The sequence below is a fragment of the Schistocerca piceifrons genome, chromosome 2 (genome assembly GCF_021461385.2).
Source record: "Schistocerca piceifrons isolate TAMUIC-IGC-003096 chromosome 2, iqSchPice1.1, whole genome shotgun sequence".
NCBI lineage: Eukaryota > Metazoa > Arthropoda > Insecta > Orthoptera > Acrididae > Schistocerca > Schistocerca piceifrons.
The window spans coordinates 213,544,099-213,567,235 of record NC_060139.1 but is presented as its reverse complement, the minus strand read 5'-3'; the positions used below and the strand labels follow the sequence as shown (position 1 = coordinate 213,567,235).

At 39.3% G+C, this 23,137-nt stretch overlaps 1 protein-coding gene across 3 annotated transcripts in view; it reads right to left on the bottom strand.

Annotated features, from left to right (window-relative positions):
- The window catches only part of LOC124777950 (thioredoxin domain-containing protein 11), a 161,608-nt gene that overhangs the window by 117,852 nt on the left and 20,619 nt on the right, over window positions 1-23,137 (bottom strand). For all 3 annotated transcript variants that reach the window (XM_047253506.1, XM_047253508.1, XM_047253507.1), the window contains exons 2-3: window positions 19,647-19,857; window positions 15,582-15,812 (exon numbers count right to left, since the gene is read on the bottom strand). In XM_047253506.1, coding sequence (XP_047109462.1) covers window positions 15,582-15,812; window positions 19,647-19,857 — 442 coding nt within the window. The remainder of the gene's footprint in view (window positions 1-15,581; window positions 15,813-19,646; window positions 19,858-23,137) is intronic.

Genomic DNA, 23,137 nt, shown 5'->3' with positions numbered 1-23,137 from the left:
TTTGCCTACACAGCTTATAAGAATATTTTATAGATCACTAACTAGCAGTTGAGAAGACACCAGCAATATAGGTTTTCTTCTCTTTTACATAGAAGAGTATGCTGTATAAAGGGGTAGAGCACATTCTGAGGAGTTAACTTCTTGGAATGATTTCCAAGAGAAACGTAGTAAGAAATACTGGTCGTCAAGCACTCAAGAGAAGCCAGCACTTGAATAGCTGGACTCTCATCAATATAATAACATTTGGGGAAGTTATAAGAAACATAATGAGTGACATTCAACTAGGCCTAAATATTTAGACAAGCCTGTAGAGGAAAGTAATTTAACAAAGTTATTGGTTCAAAGGCCAGCATTTCATTCTGACATAACTGTCGTAAGGAGTGTGACCAAAGTATAACTTAAATGTTTATTTGACACTACAGTAGTGAAGCCATAGTCACAGTACATATAATTTTTTCTTTAAAAAAAAAAAAAAAAAAAAAAAAAAAAAAAAAAAAAAAAAAAAAAAAAAAAAGGCTACGTTATCAGTTTCAAAGAACTACATCGTCATTTCAAATGTAAAACATCAGTTGGAGAATATACAATGGGAATTATGACCATAAATCTTACAAAAATTACAAGGAATAATGAGAACAGGCAACCGAGGCAATGGTGGCACAACCAAGCCACTACAAGTTATGCCCATGCCCATGTCCATGTCCAAATGTAGAATAGATAAAAACTACGCCTGGGTAAAAATCACCAAGAATTCTTGCTATGTGTCCTGTTGGACAATTGTATGGCTGATATAAATTCACAAGCCTCAAAATTAAACACAAATATGTATATTTAATCGTTGATATGACGTAAACACCCATGAGAAAACACATGTAATAACCCCACCGTAGGTGTATCAAGCACAGCAATCTTCCGTATGGAATGCAGCACATAATTTTACTATGTTCAGAAAAAAGAATCTCAAAACACAATGTACTTTAATGTAGGACTGACACACTACTAACTTGCTAACATAACATTGTTCTATTTGTTTGTTAACCCATTCTGTCACTAGAGGGTATGAATGTAGTATAGAAACACAAGAAACAAAACAAGACCTACATAATGTACAATAACAGGCACTAGATGGCACCACTGTGCAGTCTTAACAATACTAGTCTCTAATTGAAATATAAATACAAACCGAACACTGGTATACAAGCAAAAAGATTGGTACACATTTTTTTAGAGCTTTAAAATTAGATAGCACAGCATAGTCGATAAGATATGATAACAACGAAATGAAGTTTTGTCTCAAAACAATATTATAAAAACCACAATATTGTTGTACATAACATTACAAAATGCCACTCCCATGCTACCCATTAAGATGTTGTTTGTTACAGTCTTTCACACAGACAAATAAAAAAAAAAACAAATTAAATTTCTATTTACTAGCAACAATAACTATGTATCACATCAAAACACTATATATCACAAGCATAAAGGACTGGATGTATTATGTACTTGAAGGGCAGGAGGGAAGAATGTAAATTTTTTTTATTATTTTATTTATTTATTTATTTTTTATATGGGCCACCAATGCATGAGAGGGCAGAAACAGTGGACAATAGCAATATCATAGTTACAGCAAAACTGAACCTACATTCTACATACTACATTCCAGCAATCTTAAGTAATGATAAAGCCAACCTATGATAATTGGTTATTGTACATTGTGTAGGTTTTGTTTTGTTTCTTGTGTTTCGTTCATGCCCTCTATAGTTCAATTCTTTTATCTTGGCGGCTGGCGCATGCCCGCCCAGACGCGGGAGATTGCTGCGTTGCCAGTTGCACACGATGCACGCGCCAATAGAAGCAGCGCCATAGTATAGCATAGCTCGCAAGCTTACGTTTAGGGGGGAGCACGCAGTTCATGAAGTAAAGCCACCACGGCCGCATTAACCCTTTCGCTGCTACAAAGACGAGCTCCCTGCATTCCGCGCTGTGCGCGATTTTGTCACTGCACTGCTCGCCTGTGCAGACACATCGTGTTCTGACTGCTTTGACACTCTTATCAATTGATTCCACAAAAACTATTTGGCCCAAAAATTAGATTTTTACACATCTTCTTGACTGATACCTTCCCCCCATAAATGACTTAATTTTGTTTCGATGTTCAACGCAGTTATTATGCAGCATTAAATATAGTAAACCATTCCATGAAATTTTGAAGAGTTTGCAGAGGTAAAAGATCATAGAGTATACTTTCCGTATGGTCGATTTTAGTTGCCACAATGTTGAGAATGAAATGTGGACAAGATACCTAAATTTCATATAAAATTTACTGTATAACAATAGCTCATTTAAGTACCACATAGGTGTCATATGTAATATTGAGAAATATTCCGTCTTTCGCGACTGTAACAAAAGTTTTATTTACACTGAGCACGTTTGGCTTTATTTTAAAGCACTTCAATCAATCAAAAGGAAGTAGACAAAATACGTTAAACAAAACTGTGGACTTACAAAAACATTAGGACTTGAATATACCGTCTATCAGTGAAGTGCTCTGACTACGTCAAATATAATTTTTGTGTGTGGCACACACAAACCTCATTTATTTGCTAAAACACTGATCTGTCAACACAAACGTTGAATATTGTGTTACCGCAGCACAAAACTACAAAAGGTGACTTGGCAATGGAGGAGACAAAATACTGTCCACTGAAGATGCTTCAAAAGAGAGAAACGCGTCTGGTCTAAATAAGCCCCTTATTACAGTTGCAGAAGAGGAATATATTTCAGTACCATTGGTAAAACTGCGACTGTGGAACAAAAACAATAAAGAGAACATGAGTACCATTGTGTATGTGCCATACTTTTCCTTGATTGAAGTGCTTTAAAATAAAGCCAAACGCGTCCGGTGTAAATAATACTTTTATTACAGTCGCGAAAGACGGAATATTTCCCAATATTACATACGACACCTATGTCGTACTTAAATTAAATTAGATATTGTTATATAGTAAATTTTATATGAAATTTAGGTATCTTGTCCACATTTCATTCTCAACATTGTGGCAACTAAAATCAACCATACGGAAAGTATACGCTATGGACTTCTACCTCTGCAAACTCTTCAAAATTTCGTGCAATGGTTTACTACATTTAATGCTGCATAATAACTGCGTTGAACATCGAAACAAAATTAAGTCATTTATGGGGGGAAGGTATCAGTCAAGAAGACGTGTAAAAATCAAATTTTTGGGCCAAATAGTTTTTGTGAAATCGAATGATAAGTGTGTCAAAGCAGTGGGAACAGGCGAGCGGTGCAGTGATGACAAAATCGCGCACAGCGCAGAATGCGGCGCGCATATGTCTGCAGCAGCGAAAGGGTTAATGAAGAGACAAAGCACTAGAAATTTCAAAAAATTGCATTCAAACGAATATAATTCGTGAAGTAAGGCACTTCGATATTGTTTTTAAATAATGAAAATATTAAGCATCGCACAAGGTTTGAACTCATAACCTTTCGCGTAGCAGCCCAACACCTTAACCGTTACGCTAACGCACCTCTTCTGACTACATAACGCCATGAGGAGTATAACATGTCACGCAAAATACTGACAAACACTGTTGGTATGACTATGAATTACTCACGCTTCGTTGAAGTACAATAGGAAATAAACAATTACCGCTGTTCTTTATTGCGAAAAAGCAGTTCATGAGAGTGATACGAACACCTTTCCTTGCTATCGCCTGAATTATGAGTCTTATTGCTTGTTTGGTTTAGTTAATTAATAGAATATGAAGCAATTGGTATAAAGAATGCTTTTTCCAAACTTTCTATAAAAGAATGTCTGCTATCAAGACATTGCTTTTGTTCTATTACTTTATTTATGACTGAACGTTTCTAAAACTGAAGACACTCGTCCATGCTCTGCACTGCAGTCGAGATGTGGCAACGTCGTTCTCTGTTCATTGGCTGACTGTGTTTTGTACCGTCAGATGCGCAGAATGAACCGAAACTCGGCCGCCAACATAAATGACGCGCACTTTAGTGACAGAAAGGGTGTCACAGCCTGATACAAATCAAGAATTCTTGGCAATTTTTACCCTGGTTTAGTCTTTATCTGTTCTACATTAGGACATTGCATGAACGTTTGGGCACGCATGAGCACAACTTGTAGTGACTTGGTTGTGCCACCACTGACTCAGTTGCCTGGTCTTATTATTTCTCGTAACTTTTGTAAGATGTATGGTCAAAATTCCCATTGTATATTCTCCAACTGATAATTTACATTTGAAAATGATGACATAGTGCATTGAAACCAGTGGTAATGTAACCCCCCTTATTTACAGAAACAAAATTATACACTGTGACTATGGATTCACTATTGTGGTGTCAAACATTTAAATGTTAATGAGGTATCAACATTCATAGATGGACTAGGTATGTGAAACAGAAATTGAGGACACTCAATCAGATCACAATAATAATGGAAATCATTATCCAACACGATTCCAACAGAAAAATGAAACCACATACTGTAAAGTTAGGAAATAAAATAATAGAATGAAAAACTGAGGCTGTAATAAGAATGCATATCCAAATAGGCCAACAAACAGATCTTTGTCACACCAGTTGTGGAAAACTATGCACATTCTGAAGAACAAGCCAGGCTATCCATGAGTGGATCATAGAGGAAGAGCAAACAATGCCTGAGAAGGAACAAATGAAAACTATTGTAATGGGCGATTTTCTTGGGACAGAAATTGATATTCATTTGCATACTGCTAGCGAAATATCACTAATATAACAGGAATTGCTACCAGTAATGGTAAAAAATATGCATGTTCTATACTACCAGCATATTCCTTTAGTGGCTTCAACTGGTATTATTGTAGTAGAAGAACAAGAACAAGCTAAACAAAATTATAAAAAAATATAAAATTAAAATCACAAGAATTGGATAAATATTATGAGTTGGAAAGTTGCTAATCACCATAAAGCAGAGATGAGCGGAGATGCTGAGTTGCAGATAGGCGCAACAAAAAGACTATCACACTTAGACCTTGGAGTACCACTGCCCACCACCTCTACAACAACATCCAAACTTCCCCCAAGCCACCTCATAACTGAAAACCCTGTCTCACAGACTTACTACACTTACTCCACCATCTCAAACTCCCTCCCACCACCACACAGAATCCAGAACCTAAATAGACCCGCAACACAGTCTTGAACCTTTTCTCCAGAAGCCTTAGCCCCACAGAAATATCAATCCTTTCCAAGGCCTCACCTTTTGCCCTACTCCCAAATTCAATGATGCAGGACTTGTTAAAGACCTTCTCTCCTTCTCCTGGTCCATATAGTGGAAAAACTTTTTCACCACCAACCCTACCAATCAGACTCAACCTAAGACCAATATTGAATGTTGCCTAACTCAGTTCACTCCTCCATCCAACTGTGATCCACCCCCATTGCCCCCAAACTGCTCCTTGTTAATTTTCCAGAATTTCTTAACCTCAAACCTTGCCTCACCAGCATTCCCCAAATCCATCAACATGCAGACTAACCTTACATCAGCAGAAAGAACCGCAGTCTACCATCTAAAAACTGATCCCGACCTTATAATCTTACATGCAGACAAAGGCTCCACCACTGTTGTTCTGAACAGCAAGGATTACCTGGCAGATGATGATGATGATGATGATGACAACACAAACACCGAGTCCCCAGGCAAAGAAACTCCCCAACCTGGCTGGAAATCGAACCTGGGACCCCGGGATCCAGAGGCAGCAACGCTTAGCTGGCGGAAGGACTCTGCCAGCTGTTAGATACTTCCACCTACAAACCTTGCCATAGTGACCCCATTCCAGAAATCCAGCAGGATCTCCAGTCACTACTCAAATCCTTAGGCCCACCCCAGAACCTCACCCATCTCTCTACTCACCCCTACCACTCCCCGCACTCTTACCTTCTACATGCTTCCTAAACTCTATAATCCTAGCCACGCAGGATGCCCCATTGTGGCCAGTTACTGTGCCCCCACTGAGAGAATCTCTGCTCTCGTAGACCAACACCTTCAGCCTATTATCTGGAACCTACCCTCCATTTCCTCCATTGACTCTCCACAGTTTCTGTCCCTTTACCACATGGTGCCCTGCTTGTCACTATTGATGCCACCTCCCTGTAAACTGACATCCCTAATGCCATGGCCTTATAGCTAATGAACACCACCTTTCCCAACACCCGACGCATTCCAAACCAACAACCTCCTTCCTAGTTGCCATGTCCAACTATATCCTTACTCACAATTACTTCTGTTTTGAAGGCATTACCTGCAAACAAATCTGGGGTACGGCTATAGGCACCCACATGGCACCATCCTATACCAACCTATTCAAGGGCCATCAACAGGAATCCTCCTTAAAAACTCACAATCCTAAAGTGCTCACCTGATTCAGATTCATTGATGACATCTTTGCTATCTGGATTGAAGGTGAGGACACACTATTCACATTCTCCAGAACCTCAACAACTTCTCCCCCATTTGCTTCACCTGGTCCTACTCAACACAGCAAGCCACCTTCCCAGGTGTTGATCTCCAACTCGAAGATGGCTACATCAGTACCTCCATCCCTATCAAACCTACTAATGACCAGCAATAGCTCCAGTTCGACAGCTGCCACCCATTCCATACCAAGAAGTCCCTTCCGTACAGCCTAGCCACCCATGGTCGTCTCATCTGCAGTGACGAGCAGTCCCTCCTGAAATATACCGGGGGTTTCACAGAAGCCTTCACTGACCGTAATTATTCTCCCAATCTTATACAAAAACAAATCTCCCATGCCTTATCTTTCCAGTCTCCCACCACCCCCCAAAGTCCCACCATCTGGCCACAGAGGTACATTCCCCCATAACTCAGTACCACCCAGGACTGTAGCAACTGAATTACATTCTCTGCCAGGGCTATGATTACCTCTTGTCATGTCCCGAAATGAGAGATGTCCTGCCCACTATCCTTCCCACCCCTCCCACAGTGGTATTCTACCGTACACTGAACCTACACAACATACTCGTCCATCCTTACACAACCCCTGCTCCCAGTCCCATCTCATGGCTCATACCCCTCTAATAGACCTTGATGCAAGACCTGTCCCATACATCCTCCCACCATCACCACGTACTCCAGTCCAGACACTAACATCACCTATCCGATCAAAGGCAGGGCTACCTGTGAAACCTGTCATGTGGTCTACAAGCAAAGCTGCAACCATTGTGCTGCATTCTATTTAGGCATGACAACCAACAAGCAGTCTGTCCACATGAATGGCCACAGACAAACTGTGGCCAAGAAACAAGAGGACACTTGTTGCTGAACATGCTGCCAAACATGATATACTTCATTTCAATGACTGCTTCACAGCCTGTGCCATATGGACCCTTCACACCAACACCAGCTTTTCTGAATTGCGCAGTTGGGAACTTTCCCTGCAATTCATCCTACAGTCCTGTAACCCTCCTGGCCTCAACCTTTGCTAGTCACTGTCCTCACCCATCCAGCCTCTTCGCTGCTCCCATTCCAGCACTACACAGCCGTTATTCCACCACCACACCCAGTCTTTTTAATTTGTTTATTTTTATTTATTTCTCTCCTTTTCCACTACTTCCCCCCACCACATCTTGCCAGTCCTCCGCCTAACCTGCAGCACTGTCCACCATTCCCACTGTACTATCCCTCCCCCTCCCCACCCCAGCCTCCTCCTTATCCCCACCCGTCGCCACTCCCATCATGCACTGGTGCTGCTGCTCGCAGACTGCAGTCATGTGTGTGAGCTGCGTGTGCATGTGTGTGTATTGTTGACTAAGGCCACTGGTCAAAAGCTTTAAGTGTGAAAGTCTTTTTGCTGTGCCTATCTGTGACTCATCCCCACTGTATGGTGAGTAGCAACCTTCCTTCTCATAATATTGTTACACTGCATCCTCGATTTTCCATTCTCTGAAGAACTGGATAAAGTAAGAGAAGAATGGAAGAGTCCACTAGTAAATATTTTATTCAGACATAAGCACGTATTTCCTCTAAACAAGGTATAAGTAAGGAGTATGGATGTAAATTTAAAGTAAAGAAAGATAAATTTTTTTCTGTAAACGCCTTGTATCTAAGAGCCTTCAAAATGTTGTTAGAGAAGAAATCCAAAAATAATTGATAACGATACTATAGAATGTAGTCTTAGTGTCTATCATAATCCATTGTTAGCAGATTCAAAACCATATACAGCTTTCTCATTTGATGATAAACCTTGTCAATTTAAAGTATTACCCTTTGTGTTGACTATCTCTGCAGTAGTTATTATTTACGCTTTAGACAAATCTTTGAGAAACAAATTGGTACAAGACTTGACGAACTATGTAGATGATTTACTAATAGTTTCTAAGACCTAGGAAAATCATTTTAAGTAATTAATATGAACAGTAGGTCAGTTGGAGGGCAAGGAGATAACAATAAAACTTAAGGCCATATGACGGGCATTAATGAACTACAACTTGATCCAGAAAGCATACAAGCTATATAACACTACCCTGAGGAAAAAAGAAATAATTTTAAGGTTTGGCTGGTTTCTACAGAAGTTTTATAAAGAGACAGGCCATGTATGATCCACAATTATTAAAACTATTGAAATACAAGGCTAAATGGGTTTGCGATGATGGCCAATCTGCAGCTTTTAGGAATTTAAGTAAGCCCTTCTGGAAGATAAAACTTCGCATCACCTTAAAATGAATCAAGCATTCAAATTGGCCTGGATGCATCAGAATATGGTTCGGCTCATGAATTGTTCTAAGGAGAATGGGATCCACAACACAGTGAACATTGAACCATAGTTTTTGGATAGATAAAAAATCTACTCACCAAGTAGCACTCAGAGAACATACATATAAAGCTACAGAAATCCGCAAGATTTCAGAGCCAGTGGCACCTCTTTCTGGCAGAAGGGTTGATGGGTAAAGAAGAGGGGTGAAGGAAAAGGACTGGTGAGGTTTAGGAAATTGAGAGAGTTCAGAAAAGTTGCCCATGAGGCCAAGTCAGTGGAAGATAGTGTAATATGCAAGACAGAGATTACTGCCAAAACATGATGCACGAGATAAAAAGAGCAGAAAGCTTACAGAGTGAAGGAAGGAGTAGTTACTGTGAAGAAATATTGAAACTAAACAAACTGACTTAAATTAAGGCCAAGTGGGTGGTGAGAACCAAGGACATGTTATAGTGTCAATTCCCACCTGTAGAGTTCTGAGAAACTGGTGGTTGGTAGAAGGATCCAGATGGCATATGTGGTGAAATAGCCACTGAGGTTATGACTGTCATGTTACAGAGCAAGCTCTGCAACAGGATATTGTGTTGCCAGTATACAACCTCTGCCTATGCCCATTCCTGCTAATGGAAAATTTGGTAGTAGTCATGCCCATTAAAAGACCAAACAGTCATTACGCAATAGCTGGTATATGACATGGATCATTTAACAGGTGGCTCTTCCTTTGATAGTACGTTTTGCCAGTTACAGGGATGGTACAGGTGATGGTATGAGGGTGCGTAGGGAAAGTCTTCACTGGGGGGATGGTCACAGGTGTAGGAGCCACAGGGTGTGGAAATGGATGCAGAAGAAACATAGTGTCTGACAAGGATACGTGGAGATTTCGCAGGTGATGAAAAGCTATTCTAGGTGTAGTGGACCAAATATCAGACAGAATGGACCTCATTTCAGAGCAAAGCCTTGTCAAAGTTGCTGATTAATACATTCAAGGCCAGGATGACACTGAGTGACAAGAGGTATACTCCTAAGCTTCTCTTTGGAGGGATCAGCAGTACTAGGGTTGGATGTGATGGACAGGGAAATCTAGTTTTGATCAAGGCTGATGGGGTAATTACATCCAGTAAAGGCTGAAGTGAGAATGGTCATGTGTTTGTGTAAAGAGTCTGCATCTGAGCAAATACGAACAAATACATTTGCCTTGAATGCCAAGACTACATGGTAGGAAACATTTGGCATGTAATGGATGGCAACTGTCAAAAAGCAAATACTATTGTTTGTTAATAGTGAACAGAAGTGCATAGCTGACCGTCAGTGAGGATGAGGTCAACATCAGGGGAAGTGAGGGGATTTGGAATTGGACCATGTAAAATTTAACTGGGATGATTATATATGGAACAGATGTCATCAATATATCCAACCCAAACTTGGGGCTGAAGATTTATGGATCCCAAGAAAGCGCTCTCCCCCCCCCCCCCCCCCCTGCTGCCCTCCCCATCCCCAAGCAACTCACGAAAAGATTGAAATAGGAAAGAGCCACCCTGAATCCCATGACTGTGCCCCTGATCTGTTTGTATGTCTGCCCCTTGAAGGTAAAGCAGTAGTTGGTAAGTATAAAGTTGATTACAGTGAGAAAGGTGAGCAGTAAGGATGTCATACATTTGATATATCTTGGTGCTGACTGAGGAAAAGCTCAGCAGCAGACAGACCATGTACATGGGGGATGTTGGTATAGAGGGAGGTGGCATCAATGGTGACAAGCAAAGTGTGTGGTGGGAGTAGGCTGGGCACAGATCTCAGAGGATCGAGGAAATGGTTGGTATCTTTAACATAAGAGGGAAGTCATTGCACTACATGTTGCAGGTGATGATCAACAGAGGCAGATTTAAGTTCAATGGCTGCTTTGCAGCCAGTGAGTAAGAGACAGCTAGGATGATTGGGTTCGTGGATCTTAGGAAGAAGGTAAAAGGTGGTGGTGTGTGGTTTGGGTGGAATAAGAAGTTCTATGGATTGAGGTGTTAGTCCTCGTGAGGGGCTGGAGATTTTAAGGAGGGACTGTAGGTCAGTTCACTTGGTACCTACATTTCTGAGAATTTCAGGTCTGGGGAGGAAGATTTTGTCATAAGAAGCTCTGAGAAAATAACAGTGATTTGGAGGGATGGGGACTGAGTATCTCCCTTGGCTTTCAAATATAAGCTCAGTGAAATAAAATTCCAATGTTAGGTTAAAACCACAGAATTCCCTGACGTTTTACAAAATTCTGAAATTCCCTGATGTGTCCCTGATTTTTTCAAGGAAAAATATAATTTCCTAAGAATTCCAGGTTTTCCAGAAGAATCGCCACCTTGGTTTGTATCACATGGATGGGGTCTTGATGGCAGATGCTACATGCAGAGGTGTCCAACAGATGGCACAGATCTTCACTTACATACTCCCATCAGTCAAGTACCACAGTGGTAGATCCCTTGTCTGCTGGGAGGATAATGATAGAGTTATCAGCTTTTAGGGAATGAAGGACGGGATTTCTGCAGAGGAGAGTTTAGGGTTACGTTGCAGACCCCTGTGACCATCCCCACTGTAAGACTTGCCCTATGCACTCGCCAACCAACGTCCGCCTATATACCAACCTTGTAACTGGCAAAAAATACACTATCAAAGGGATATCCATCTGTTAAGTAACATGCCATATACCAGCTATTATGTAAACACTATTCAGCCTTGTACATTGGCATGACTACCACCAAGTTTTCCATTAGGGTGAATGAGCATAGGCAGAGGGAATATACTGGCAACAAACAATATCCTTCAGCAGAGAATCCATCTTCTTCAGTCTCAGCATTTCTTCATAGTAACTATTCCTTTCTCCAATCCCTTTCAATTTTCTGACTTCTCTATTTCTGTCCCCCCCCCCCCCCCCACCCTCCCCCCTTGCCATCCCACCTCTATCACATACAATGCACTTAGCTTTCCACTCTTATCATCTAGTGCACAATGTTTTGGCTGCAATCTCTTTCTTCCACCTTTAAACTCTCAGGCTCTCATATCTTGTCCAGTGAAATCCCCAAGAATCAGGCTTTCCTTCTCATCCCATTTGGTAAGTCTCCACTGACCTGGGGTTCTGGGTGACTTTTCCAAACTCCATTTCCTAAACTTCACCAATCCTTTTCCTTCACCCTCTTCGCTCCCCTTAAACCCTTCTGCCAGAAAAAGGAGCCACTGGCTCCAAAAGCTTTCAAATTTTAACATCTTTATATTGTGTTTGCCTGCTGTCGTTCGGTGAATAGATTTTTTATCAATCCAATTACATTATATTTTTTTTAAAACTGACTATTTTCATGATATTCTGAACCATAAATTTTGCTAGTCATTGTCTTATTAAGCATGAGCTGAATTACTCAGTGATTGAGAAAGAACTTCTAACTATAGTGTGGAGTCTACAAAACTTTTAGACTCTAACACTGGGCTCAAAAACATTACACATACACATCATCAGGCATTAGCATAGTTAATGGAGAGTAAATTATTATACGGTTGATTAATGAAATGGATTTTATTTTTACAAGATTTTAAATCAGAAATTAATTTTGTTAAATTTTCACGTAACACAATTTTGGATACACTTTCGCCACTGCCATTAGGTATGAATCATGAGCAAAGAACTGAAGACTCTGGAGCTTTATTTAGCAGTAATTTTATGTCAATAAGTTATTGTAACAATAAAGTGTGTTAGGTCTGATGAACATTTTGGACCAACTGTTATATCTTGGAACCAGGAAACATTGTATCTAAGAGATAAAACTAAGTAGTTAGACAATGGAAAACCGAGGCTAGAATAATGACAATATTATGAAAAAGATAGTTGCTCTCGCCATATAGCACAGATGCTGAGTCACAGATAGGCAGTCAAAATAAGTTTTTGCTCCACACACACACACACACACACACACACACACACACACACACACACAGGCTGCAAAGGCCAGAAGTCCGGTTTGGCCGGAAGCTTTGTTTGGCAGTATTTTAGATGTGCCTATCTGTGATGTAGCATCTCTGCTATATGGTGACTACAAGGAGTACTACAGAAGGTTTGCAATATGATGCAACAATAAGCTGCAGGAGGCTTATTGCTGCTGTATTCTGAGAATACTTCATACTTGCACTGTAGCCGATGTGTCAAGTCTGTGGGCACAATCAATCACTAGCAGGGTTAGTTTGAAGGGCTTGCTATGGGGTCATGGTCGCAAAGTGAGATTCAGGCAGTTTTGTGGTACAACTTTGCACGTGGTTTAAACATTACCAGTGCTTTAAAGAAATGACTCTTGCACTCCGTGATGTGTGTCTACATTGTATTCATGTGGTACAGAGAATTACAAAGAGGAAATTTCACTCTGAAGGACACTCAGAGGACGGGAAGGCCACAATCATCAGTTATGGAGGAAAACATTGATGCTGTAAGGAAAATGCATGATGAAGACAGGTGAGTGACCTAAAAGCAGATAGAGGATCTTAGGGCTAAATGCACCAGCAATTAGTATGATTCTGCATGATCATTTGCAAGTAAAGAAACTTTGTTGTCTCTGGGTGCCACACAGACTGACAGACGGGCAGATGACATGACATGTGACTTGGTGCCGGGAGATGTTCAGGAAGTTTTCTAGGGGACCATTTCAGTATGTGGAATAACACTGTGACAGGTTATGAGACTTGGCTGTACTATTATGACATGCTGACTAATACTCAAAACAAAGTTTGGGTCTTTGAAGAAGACGATACACCAGTAGAGGAGAAAAGATGGCTGTCTTTCCATTTTTTTTCCCCCCCAAATCGAGTGGGATTGTGGACCATGTTGTTTTGGACACACATAAGACAATCACAGCTATGTGGTACACTGAGCAACGCCTGATCAAAGTCATCAAATCTTTTAAGAGCCTGTGACCGAAGTCAGGAATGGACACTTTGTTCCTCCATCATGACAACACTCCAGCTTACCACACCAAAGCAAGCACTCTATATTTGCAGAGTACAGAGCTGAAACTTCTTGAGCACCCTTCTTACAGTCCAGACCTTGCTCCTTGTGACTTTGCGCTGTTTCTACATGTGAAAATGAGGCTGAAAGGAGTGCAGTTTTCAAGTGATTAGGACCTCCAGAGGGCTTGGAACAATGAGTGTGCCTTACACCCTACAGAAACTTGGGAGAACTGGTTTAGGGATTAGTTTCAGAGGATGGAGAGGTGTATTCAATGTGGCAGAAATTACTTTGAAAAAATTAAATAAATAAAGCTGTATTGCAAATCTTTCCTAGTACCCTTCGTAGAAACTATCCTTTTCTTTTTTCTTTTGAGCCTTGGTTCTCAAAAATGACTGGGCCTGTAGTCCCCTTACAGTTAATGCAAAGTCACTGTTCCATCACTTCTAGTTCCATTCTTTACAAGCTTTTACCACCAGCACATGTTTGCTAGTGTCTCTTTGTGGTTCAAAACTGTTTACTCAATATTTACTACTATTATACAATTAAACTCAAATTTTGTGTGCATCTACAAAAATGACTGCAACAGAACACTTCTGCAGGGCAAAGTTAAAACAGCAGCCACAAAATGACAGATAGACCAATAGTGCCTCTCAAACTCAATAACAAGTCATTAATTTCTGAATATTTCGAAATGTAATTTGTTTTCTTAAAAAATTATAAATTTTATTTTTTAAATTGTTTTCTTTCAAAATGAAGTTTCACATTTGCTCCATACAAAAGTATTCCTTTGAGTATTAACATTCTTTTTCAAATATACCTTATGAGTACATGATGAAAGGAGAGAAAAGGAAGAAAGACAAGGCTATAATGTCTCAAGAAAAGGTAAGGAATTTGTCCATATTGTTTTCAGAGGAACCACCAAAACTAATTTATGGAAATTGCTGACAGCCTAGGTCTGGATGGCCTAATCAGGATTTGAACTCTGCTGCTTCCAACTGACAATCCAAGCACACAAATAAACATTGTAGTTATGTACTATATTAATCCCTCCCTGGCAGCATGTCGCAGTTTTAGAATTTCCATCTACATTTCACATGCTGACAGCACCCTATTCGTGTTTGTTAACCATTGTATTTGCATCACTGAACAGTGTTTCATGGTGGTCTCATAGCAGGTAGGTCAATTTTTTTATGGAGCAATACTTTTAAGGCCATAGACTACTTATGACACAATTTTTTAGATTTCTCTTCCCCCAGTCAAGAACACAACATACATGTATGTAATACGAGGTAGAACATAAATTACATGGCTGAAGTAATGTCCACTATATGCAACAAACTTTTGACCCACATGCAGCAAATAACAGCCACATCAATAAACACAGGTTGTCCTGCATATACAATAAGGTGTAAAAGAGCGATATTAAATATATAAGCACGGTATTTCATTATTTAGTACACTATTTTTATACTACGATGTATTATATGTGGCTATGTTGTGTGGAAAGTCTGTAAAGTCTGTTTAATATGACATGTTGGATAATATCCCATTGTGATCATTGTATACCTTCATTTTTCTACTCTTAATGCCATATATAGACCAAATTTGATAAAGAACACTGCCACTTCAAACTGAAATTAAAAATTAATTGATGTATCATCATAACCAGAGAAACAGAATTACTTCACTTAATATCTAGGAAAGGCACTCGTTGTAATAAGAAACAATTAAATACACTCCTATTTAAGATTAACCTAGAGAATAAATGAAAGAATGACACTTGTATCTACAAACTGATATGAAAATGAATAAATTCACTCACATCATGGCGAGCAAGGAGATCTTGTAAGTCATTTGGCTGTTCAATTCTTACAAGTGGTCTAATAACATTTGTCAAGAAACGTGCCATATTTGCTGCATGTTTTGGCCCCCGATATTGTATTCCTTTTGCATGCTGTGTGTAAGCTATGAATACTGGAAAGTGTACCAATTTTGTGAAATACTGACGGCATTCACTTCGAGGTTGCCAACAGTTGATTGCAGCAAAGTACACCTGCAAAGTGAGCCGATATTTGAATAATTACAATTGATGTGTGGATTATGACTGATAGAGGAACCTATGATAAAAGCCAAACAAAAAATCACTTAACATTATTAAATTATCTTCCGACTTAAAAAAAAAATTATAAGAATAATGAATCAAAATCAATAATAATAATCATAAATTTACTTAACATGTTAAATATTCAGTTTTTAGATATCATAAAATAATACTCATTAAAAACCCTGAGATAACATTCTGTCATCCTCAAAGAACAAAATATGTAGAATAACATAGAAGGAAGCTATCACACAACATAGTAAATAAGAATAAACAACTTTAAGTTTCATGTGTTAATGTGTTACCATTCTATTTCCACTTACAAAAACATACAAGTGAAAGATTACTTTTTGCCAAGAGTTCCAATATTCAAATAACTTATGGCATTCCAGCCAGGTGACATCATTAATGACTGTCACGTAGCTACATTCCCATAACATTTTATACGCCTGCAAAAACTCAAGTTTACGTTGTAATATTATTTTACGTTCACCTACAGATGGAATAGAGAGACCATTAACTGTATCAAACAGAGAGGCAGGAACTATTAAAACCAATATATTTGCTTGTATTGTAATTTGTTTTATCATTTATCACTGTCAGATTATAATATTTCATAATTAAAAAATTCTGTTGTACTGTACTTAAATGAAATGTGTATCTTTGATTCCTTTCCATATCCCAGAACATATTTATCTATTGATTTATTTAATACAGGCAGTGTAATGTAATGTACAGTGTATTGTTGCAATTCACACACAATGTGCTCCCATAAACCATGCAATGTTGTTACCCACTACCATATTTGTACGAGGGTCATTCAATAAATAATGTCCCACATTTTTTTCTCAGAACATATTTATTGTTAAGAGTCAGCATTTGGTGACAATATACATCAACATGTCCTATTTTTCTACACAGTCACCATCACAATTCAGCATGTGAGGAGCAGTGGCTCTGACAGGAGATCCCGAGCGTGGCTGATCATGGAGCTCTGTTTCTGCATTTCCTGAGGCTGCAACTTTCTTTACCCATTGCCTAACTACACTCCTACCAACTGCAGCGTTGCCATACACTGCACACAAATGTTTATGGATGTTCACCACAGTTTCTTTTTCTGCACACAAGAATTCAATAACAGCACGCTGCTTGTAACACGAGCTGTATGTAGACACTATTTTGACGCTGTACTAAGGCTCCGCCATCTGCCAGAATAGTTTGAAACTTTATTGGTGCACAGAACAAACATCAAATGTGAAGCACTAACAAGGATGTTTATCTGTGTGTATTAATGCATTTTTTAAAAAATGTGGGGCATTAATTATTGAATGACCCTAGTAACATCATTTTCATTACACATTTTTCACACTTGCATCATCTACAAATACAACAAAAAAATATTTTTATCAATACAAATACAAACAGAGGATGACGAACATTAGAATATCAACCATATGTTTTTTCATTGATAAGCTCTACTACTTTAAAGAACTACACTAAAGAACATCAAATGACACTTACTATGACAAAGGGTAAGTGCACTGAGCTACAAATACATTGGCTGATGAAAAAAGTGGAGGATAAACACAGGGAGGAGGAAACAAAATGAAACTTCATGAGTTGAAAGGGGCTGTGATGTTATTTAGTGATTATAAATTCAAGTCAAATTTACAAAGAACTTGGCAATATGAATCCACTTATTAGTATGAGGTTACATCTCCTGTGGCCTGGATGCATGCACCAATTCATTTGGAAAAAGTTTCATAAAGCCACTGTACCTCCTTCTGTAGCAAACTGGACCACACAACTATTGTTCTTGATACTCTGGATACTGGCAGTGGGATGGAGTTGACATCTGAGGTGGTCCTACTCATTCTATCAGGGATAGGTGCGGGGCTCTTTTCGGACACAAGGCTATCTCAATATCATGCACACAGTTCATAGAGAAACATGCCATGGGCAAGCATTATCCTGTTGAAAAATGGCACCACAGTACTGCCACATGAGCAGCAAGATAAAATGACACACAATGTCTGTGACGTCCCATTGTATCGTCAGAGATTCCTCAATTACAGCCACCCATAACCTGAAGTTATACCCGATGGCTCCCCACTGCATTACACCAGAGGTAACACCATTGTGCCTCTCTAAAACATCGGAAGAATGGGACCTCTCCCCAGGTCGCCACCATATTCACTGACAATGGTCATCCAGAGTAGTGCTGAGCCATTCATCAGCAGTCCACACTTACTGATCAAGGCATCACTCCAAGTGCAGCCATTTGTGTTGCAGAAGCCTGCACATGTGGTGGTAATCCCTAGTTTGGCTGCTGCTAGATTCTGCCCAATGGTGCAGAACAACACAAAATGTTGCAGGGAGTCCAGTACTTGATCTCTGATGACAGGCACAGATGTGAAGGAGTACTACATGCTTGGTGGACAATACAGGGATATTCCCTTACGGTGCTTAGACGTTGTCAACTGCAACTTTGACAACAAGTATGCCTGTCCTCAGTTTCCAATGCTGCCCAACATCGGGTTAATGTTACATCTGAATGCTGCACAAATCACGATACTGCACGATTCGACTCGTTGGTTTTTAAACTTCTTATGCGTTGATAATGATGTGTCTCATGATTACGTGCCTTGTTTTTCACAGTGATCACTCAACATCTGAGTTTGTTCACACTTCTTACATATTCTGCAAGGCCTGGTAATAACACAAAACACGAACAACACTACTGCACTTTGATGACCAACCTACCTGTCACAGAGAGTTGTGACTCTAATCCTTTACATACCCACCAATGATGTGCATGAAATTACACTGAGATTCAACCATGTCTTCTGTGTATTTCACTGTTTTGACAGGCAATTTATTTCTGTTGATATACTGATGTTAGTCTCAACAATTCCACAGAACACCCACCGGAAATTTAATATACATTCTGAAGTTCTTTTGCATTCATAATGTGTTAGCATGGAATTTTGCAAAAGGAAGGTTTCTACAGGTTTAGTCTGGAAACCTTTCTTCTTGTTCTTGTTACTAATCCTCCCCCCCCCCCCCCACCCAACCCCTCCACCATGATAACAGAGAGATTCTGATACTATCTCTCTAACCATCTACATTTTTTCCCTATACCATTTTTAGATCTTGCAACTTCTCTTGTACACTTCTGTTAGATCATTTATCTTGTGTGTAGCCACTCCCTTTTTTGCCCACACAGTCCATCTTTCACAGACTTACATTTCCAGCTGCATTTGGTCCTCCTCTAAACTCTTAAATTTCACTGTTCTTTCTGCCACTTTTGACTTATTTAGCTTCTCAAATATGGTACATAGTAGCCAACATCTGATAGTTTGTTCCATGCTGATCGTGTTTTGCTATCCCCTACTGACTTATGAATGTGGATGACAAGTGTAACATTTTCTCCAGCTATTGCTTCTCTTTTACAGGTAAAAACACACTTAATAGAATGATTTTTAAGGGCTGTGTTGCTGCCACCTCATACACTTTTTTTAGAATTTTCTGTTGAGTTTTGCACTGGGTGCCTTATGTTTACATAAACTTCTTCCACTACTTTCAGCACTGCATCCCATTTTTGTTATATCAGCATCTGGTAATATTAACTCAGCATGCATTCATTTATTCACATTTTGCGTCCCATAAATCCCATCAGGAAGGAGATCCTTCAAGGGTGTGGAACACATCAAGTTGCACAGCATTAATTAATTGAAGGTTATAATCACAATGAAAGACAAATCAAAAGATGGAAATTGGACAAACCTGTCGGTAGTAAAACTGAGTGATGGCCTTAAACTGGTCACGTAATACTTGACTTTCGGCATCCCATGGAGCATAGTACATTATGAAAGAGACATCACATTCGGCAATCCGTTGAAAAGCTGACATTAAGTTACCCTGGAAGAAGTCAGCAACTAGCGAAGTACGTGGAAAAAATGGTACTGCTGGAGGACTTTTTGAAATCTTTGGAGGCCTGTAAAACAAATTAATAAAGATCAAAACAATTTTTTTCTGCAAGGATACATACTTTCATATATATTTATTTATTAAGTTGAAGATTCTACTATACTGTTATAGAAAAACTAGCTATTACAGATTAAAGTAAACTATAACACTGACTGAAAAAACTGCAATATCAAAAAAATAATTCATGTACAGTAATGAAATTTCGGGAATACATCTATCTGGGTAACATATTTAAGTGATTAACATTGCAAGACGACAAGTTAATGTAAGCACAAGATAAGCCATTGCAAATGTGAAATGCTGAGAGATTGATAACAGGTGTAACCACCAGAAGATTAAATGCAAGCATCAACACATGCATGCATTGAGAGTGTACAAGTGCCGGACGTCAATTTGTGGGATGGAGTTCTGTGTCTATTGTACTTGGTCAGTCAATAAAGGGACAGTTAATGCTGTTTGTGGATGACAGTGTAGTTGTCGTCCGATGACGTCCAATATGTGCTCAATTGGAGACAAATCTGGTGATCGAGCAGGACAAGGCAACATGTCGACAATCTGTAGAGCATGTTGGGTTACAATGGTGGCATGAGGGCGAGTGTTATTTTGTTGCAAAACACCCTGCAGAATTCTGTTCATGAATGGCAGCACAATAGGTCTAATCACCAGACTGATGTATAAATTTGCAGTCAGGGTGTGTGGGATAACCGTGAGAGAGCTCTTGCTGTCTTGCAAAACTGCACCCCATACCATAACTCCAGGTGAAAGTCCAGTATGTCTGACATGTAGACAGTCTGGCTGTAGGCCCTCAACTGGCCTCCTCCTAAACAACACACAGTCATCATTGGCACTGAGGTAGAGGCAGCTTTCTTTAGAAACACAACAGAGCTCCACCATACCCTCCAACAAGCTACAGGGCATCTGGCTCAGAGCTGTCCTTGAAGTAACCTATTTGTAACAGTTTGTTGTATTGTGGTGCCAACTGCTGCTCAAACTGCAGCTGCAAACACAATATGATGCATCAGGGCTATACACCAAAAACAATGGTCTTCCCTCCTGGTAGTGCCACGTAGCTGTATGGAGCCGGGTTGTCTTGTGAGTGTACATTCTCGTGATCACCTCTGCCAGCAATCATGTACAGTGGCTACATTCCTGTCAAGTCTTCCAGCAAAATCACAGAAGGAACATCCAGCTCCTTGTAGCCCTGTTACCTGACCTCATTGAAACTCAGTGAAGTGCTGATAATGGTGTCTTTGTCACCTTAGCGGTATTATTGATGAACATCAACTCACCATGTCCAAACTCAATAACAACAAACCCTCACAACTGTTACAGTGCAGATTTAAAGCAAATCTGATTTGCACCTTCATAGGGGTGCTCTTAGCCTCAGTCTTACATGGCTGACATGAAAACTGAATAAATATCATCTTTCAAAAACACGCCTACCAACTTTCATATATGTCACACAATTCCTTCTTGGTGTTGTGATTTCTTTTTCCATCAGTGTAGTTTATAATGAACTGCACGGCAGTTACATTTACAATAAGACAATAGACTTAGTAGGTAGAGTAGGAAAGAAGACCAACTGTGTCACACTGAAAGATGGAGAAAATAACAAATGATGGTAATATATAATGTATTGTCAAAATTTAAATTAAGTTCACAGCACTAAAAAAAAAAAAAAAAAGAAACCAAAATGCAATAAACGGAAGAGGAACTTCGATCCCCACTAATTAATTAGAAATGATAAATATAGAGAAGTGACACAAAACATAAAACTGACAGATAATTTAGAAGAACTGGTTCAAATTCTTAGGCAACAAGAAGAAAATTTAGCCCCACTGAACCTATGTAAAAGACATGTCTGGTGGAACTCAGAATGTGACAAAATTCATGAAGAAAGACATCATGCGTGGTTAAAATTTCAAACACACAAAACAGAAGAAAATGCAACCAACTTCAAAAATATCATGAAAAAGTTCACACAAATTATCAGGCAAACCAAGAGACCATCACAGAAAGATCTAATCAACTCAGTAGAAGAAAATTACCATAAAACCAATTCCAGAGACTTTTACAAAATGTTTGGAAGACAATTACAAAAATTTGCCCCTCCTACGTTAATGCTGAAAAAGGAAGATGGAAAAATGGCACATAATGATAAGGAAAATGCCGAAATCATGGCAAAAGCATTTAGTAAACTTTTGAATTGTGAAGAACCCCAGCAACTTTTAGCAATTAATACACACACACACACACCCATCAAAATGCCACCTGATCTCATAAATCCTCCCACAATCCAAGAGGTGGAAACGGCACTCAGAGAGATGAACAATTATAAGGCATGTGGAGAAGACCAAGTTTTTGCAGAAATGTGGAAATATGCCAGTGATATAGTTCAAACATCCTTACACATAGCCCTAACAAAAATCTGGATAGCAGAAAAGTTTCCCGAACTTTGGACCACAGCCATAATCCACCCACTCCACAAAAAAAAGAGATAAAAGCAACCCAGATAATTACAGAGGTATTTCTCTCTTAGACTACACATACAAGATTTTCTCCAGAATCCTATAAAAGAGGATCAAAGAGCAACTAGAGGAAGAATTAGGTGAATACCAAGGAGACTTCAGACCTTGGAGAAGCTGTGCAGAACAGATCATCACTTTAAAATTAGCCATAGCATACTGCAAGACACAAAATAAACCTCTTGTAATAACCTTGTGGACTTTAAAAAAGCATATGACTGTTTCCATAGACCTTCAATGTTAAAAATCTTAAGAAATTTAGAGCTCCATACAAAATTAATCAAATTGATAGAACTCACCCTAACCAACACTGTATCAAAAGTCAAGTTCAGGGAAGAATTTTCTGAGCCGAAGATTGCATGGCACCCCTGCTGTTCACTGTGCTTTAGAATACATAATGAGGGAATGGTACAAGATTAACCCAAAGAACATCCAAATTGGAAGACCCAAAGACAACACAAGTTTAAATTGTCTAGGATTTGCTGATGACCTTGCTCTCTTGTCCAGCAGTATTGAGGAAACCAAACAACAACTACAGGAAATAGCACAGAAAATTGGTCTTGGAATATCCTTTGAAAAAACATTCATCATGTTAACTGGCCCACAACTCATAAACAAAATTGCCATAGGAAACCAAAAAATGAAAATTGTAGATAAATTTAAATATCTGGGAGAAATCAATGAAAAGCCAACATGGCATAACAGAATAAACAAACTGACCAGAGAACAATATATCATCAAGAACACCCACAACAAAAAGAG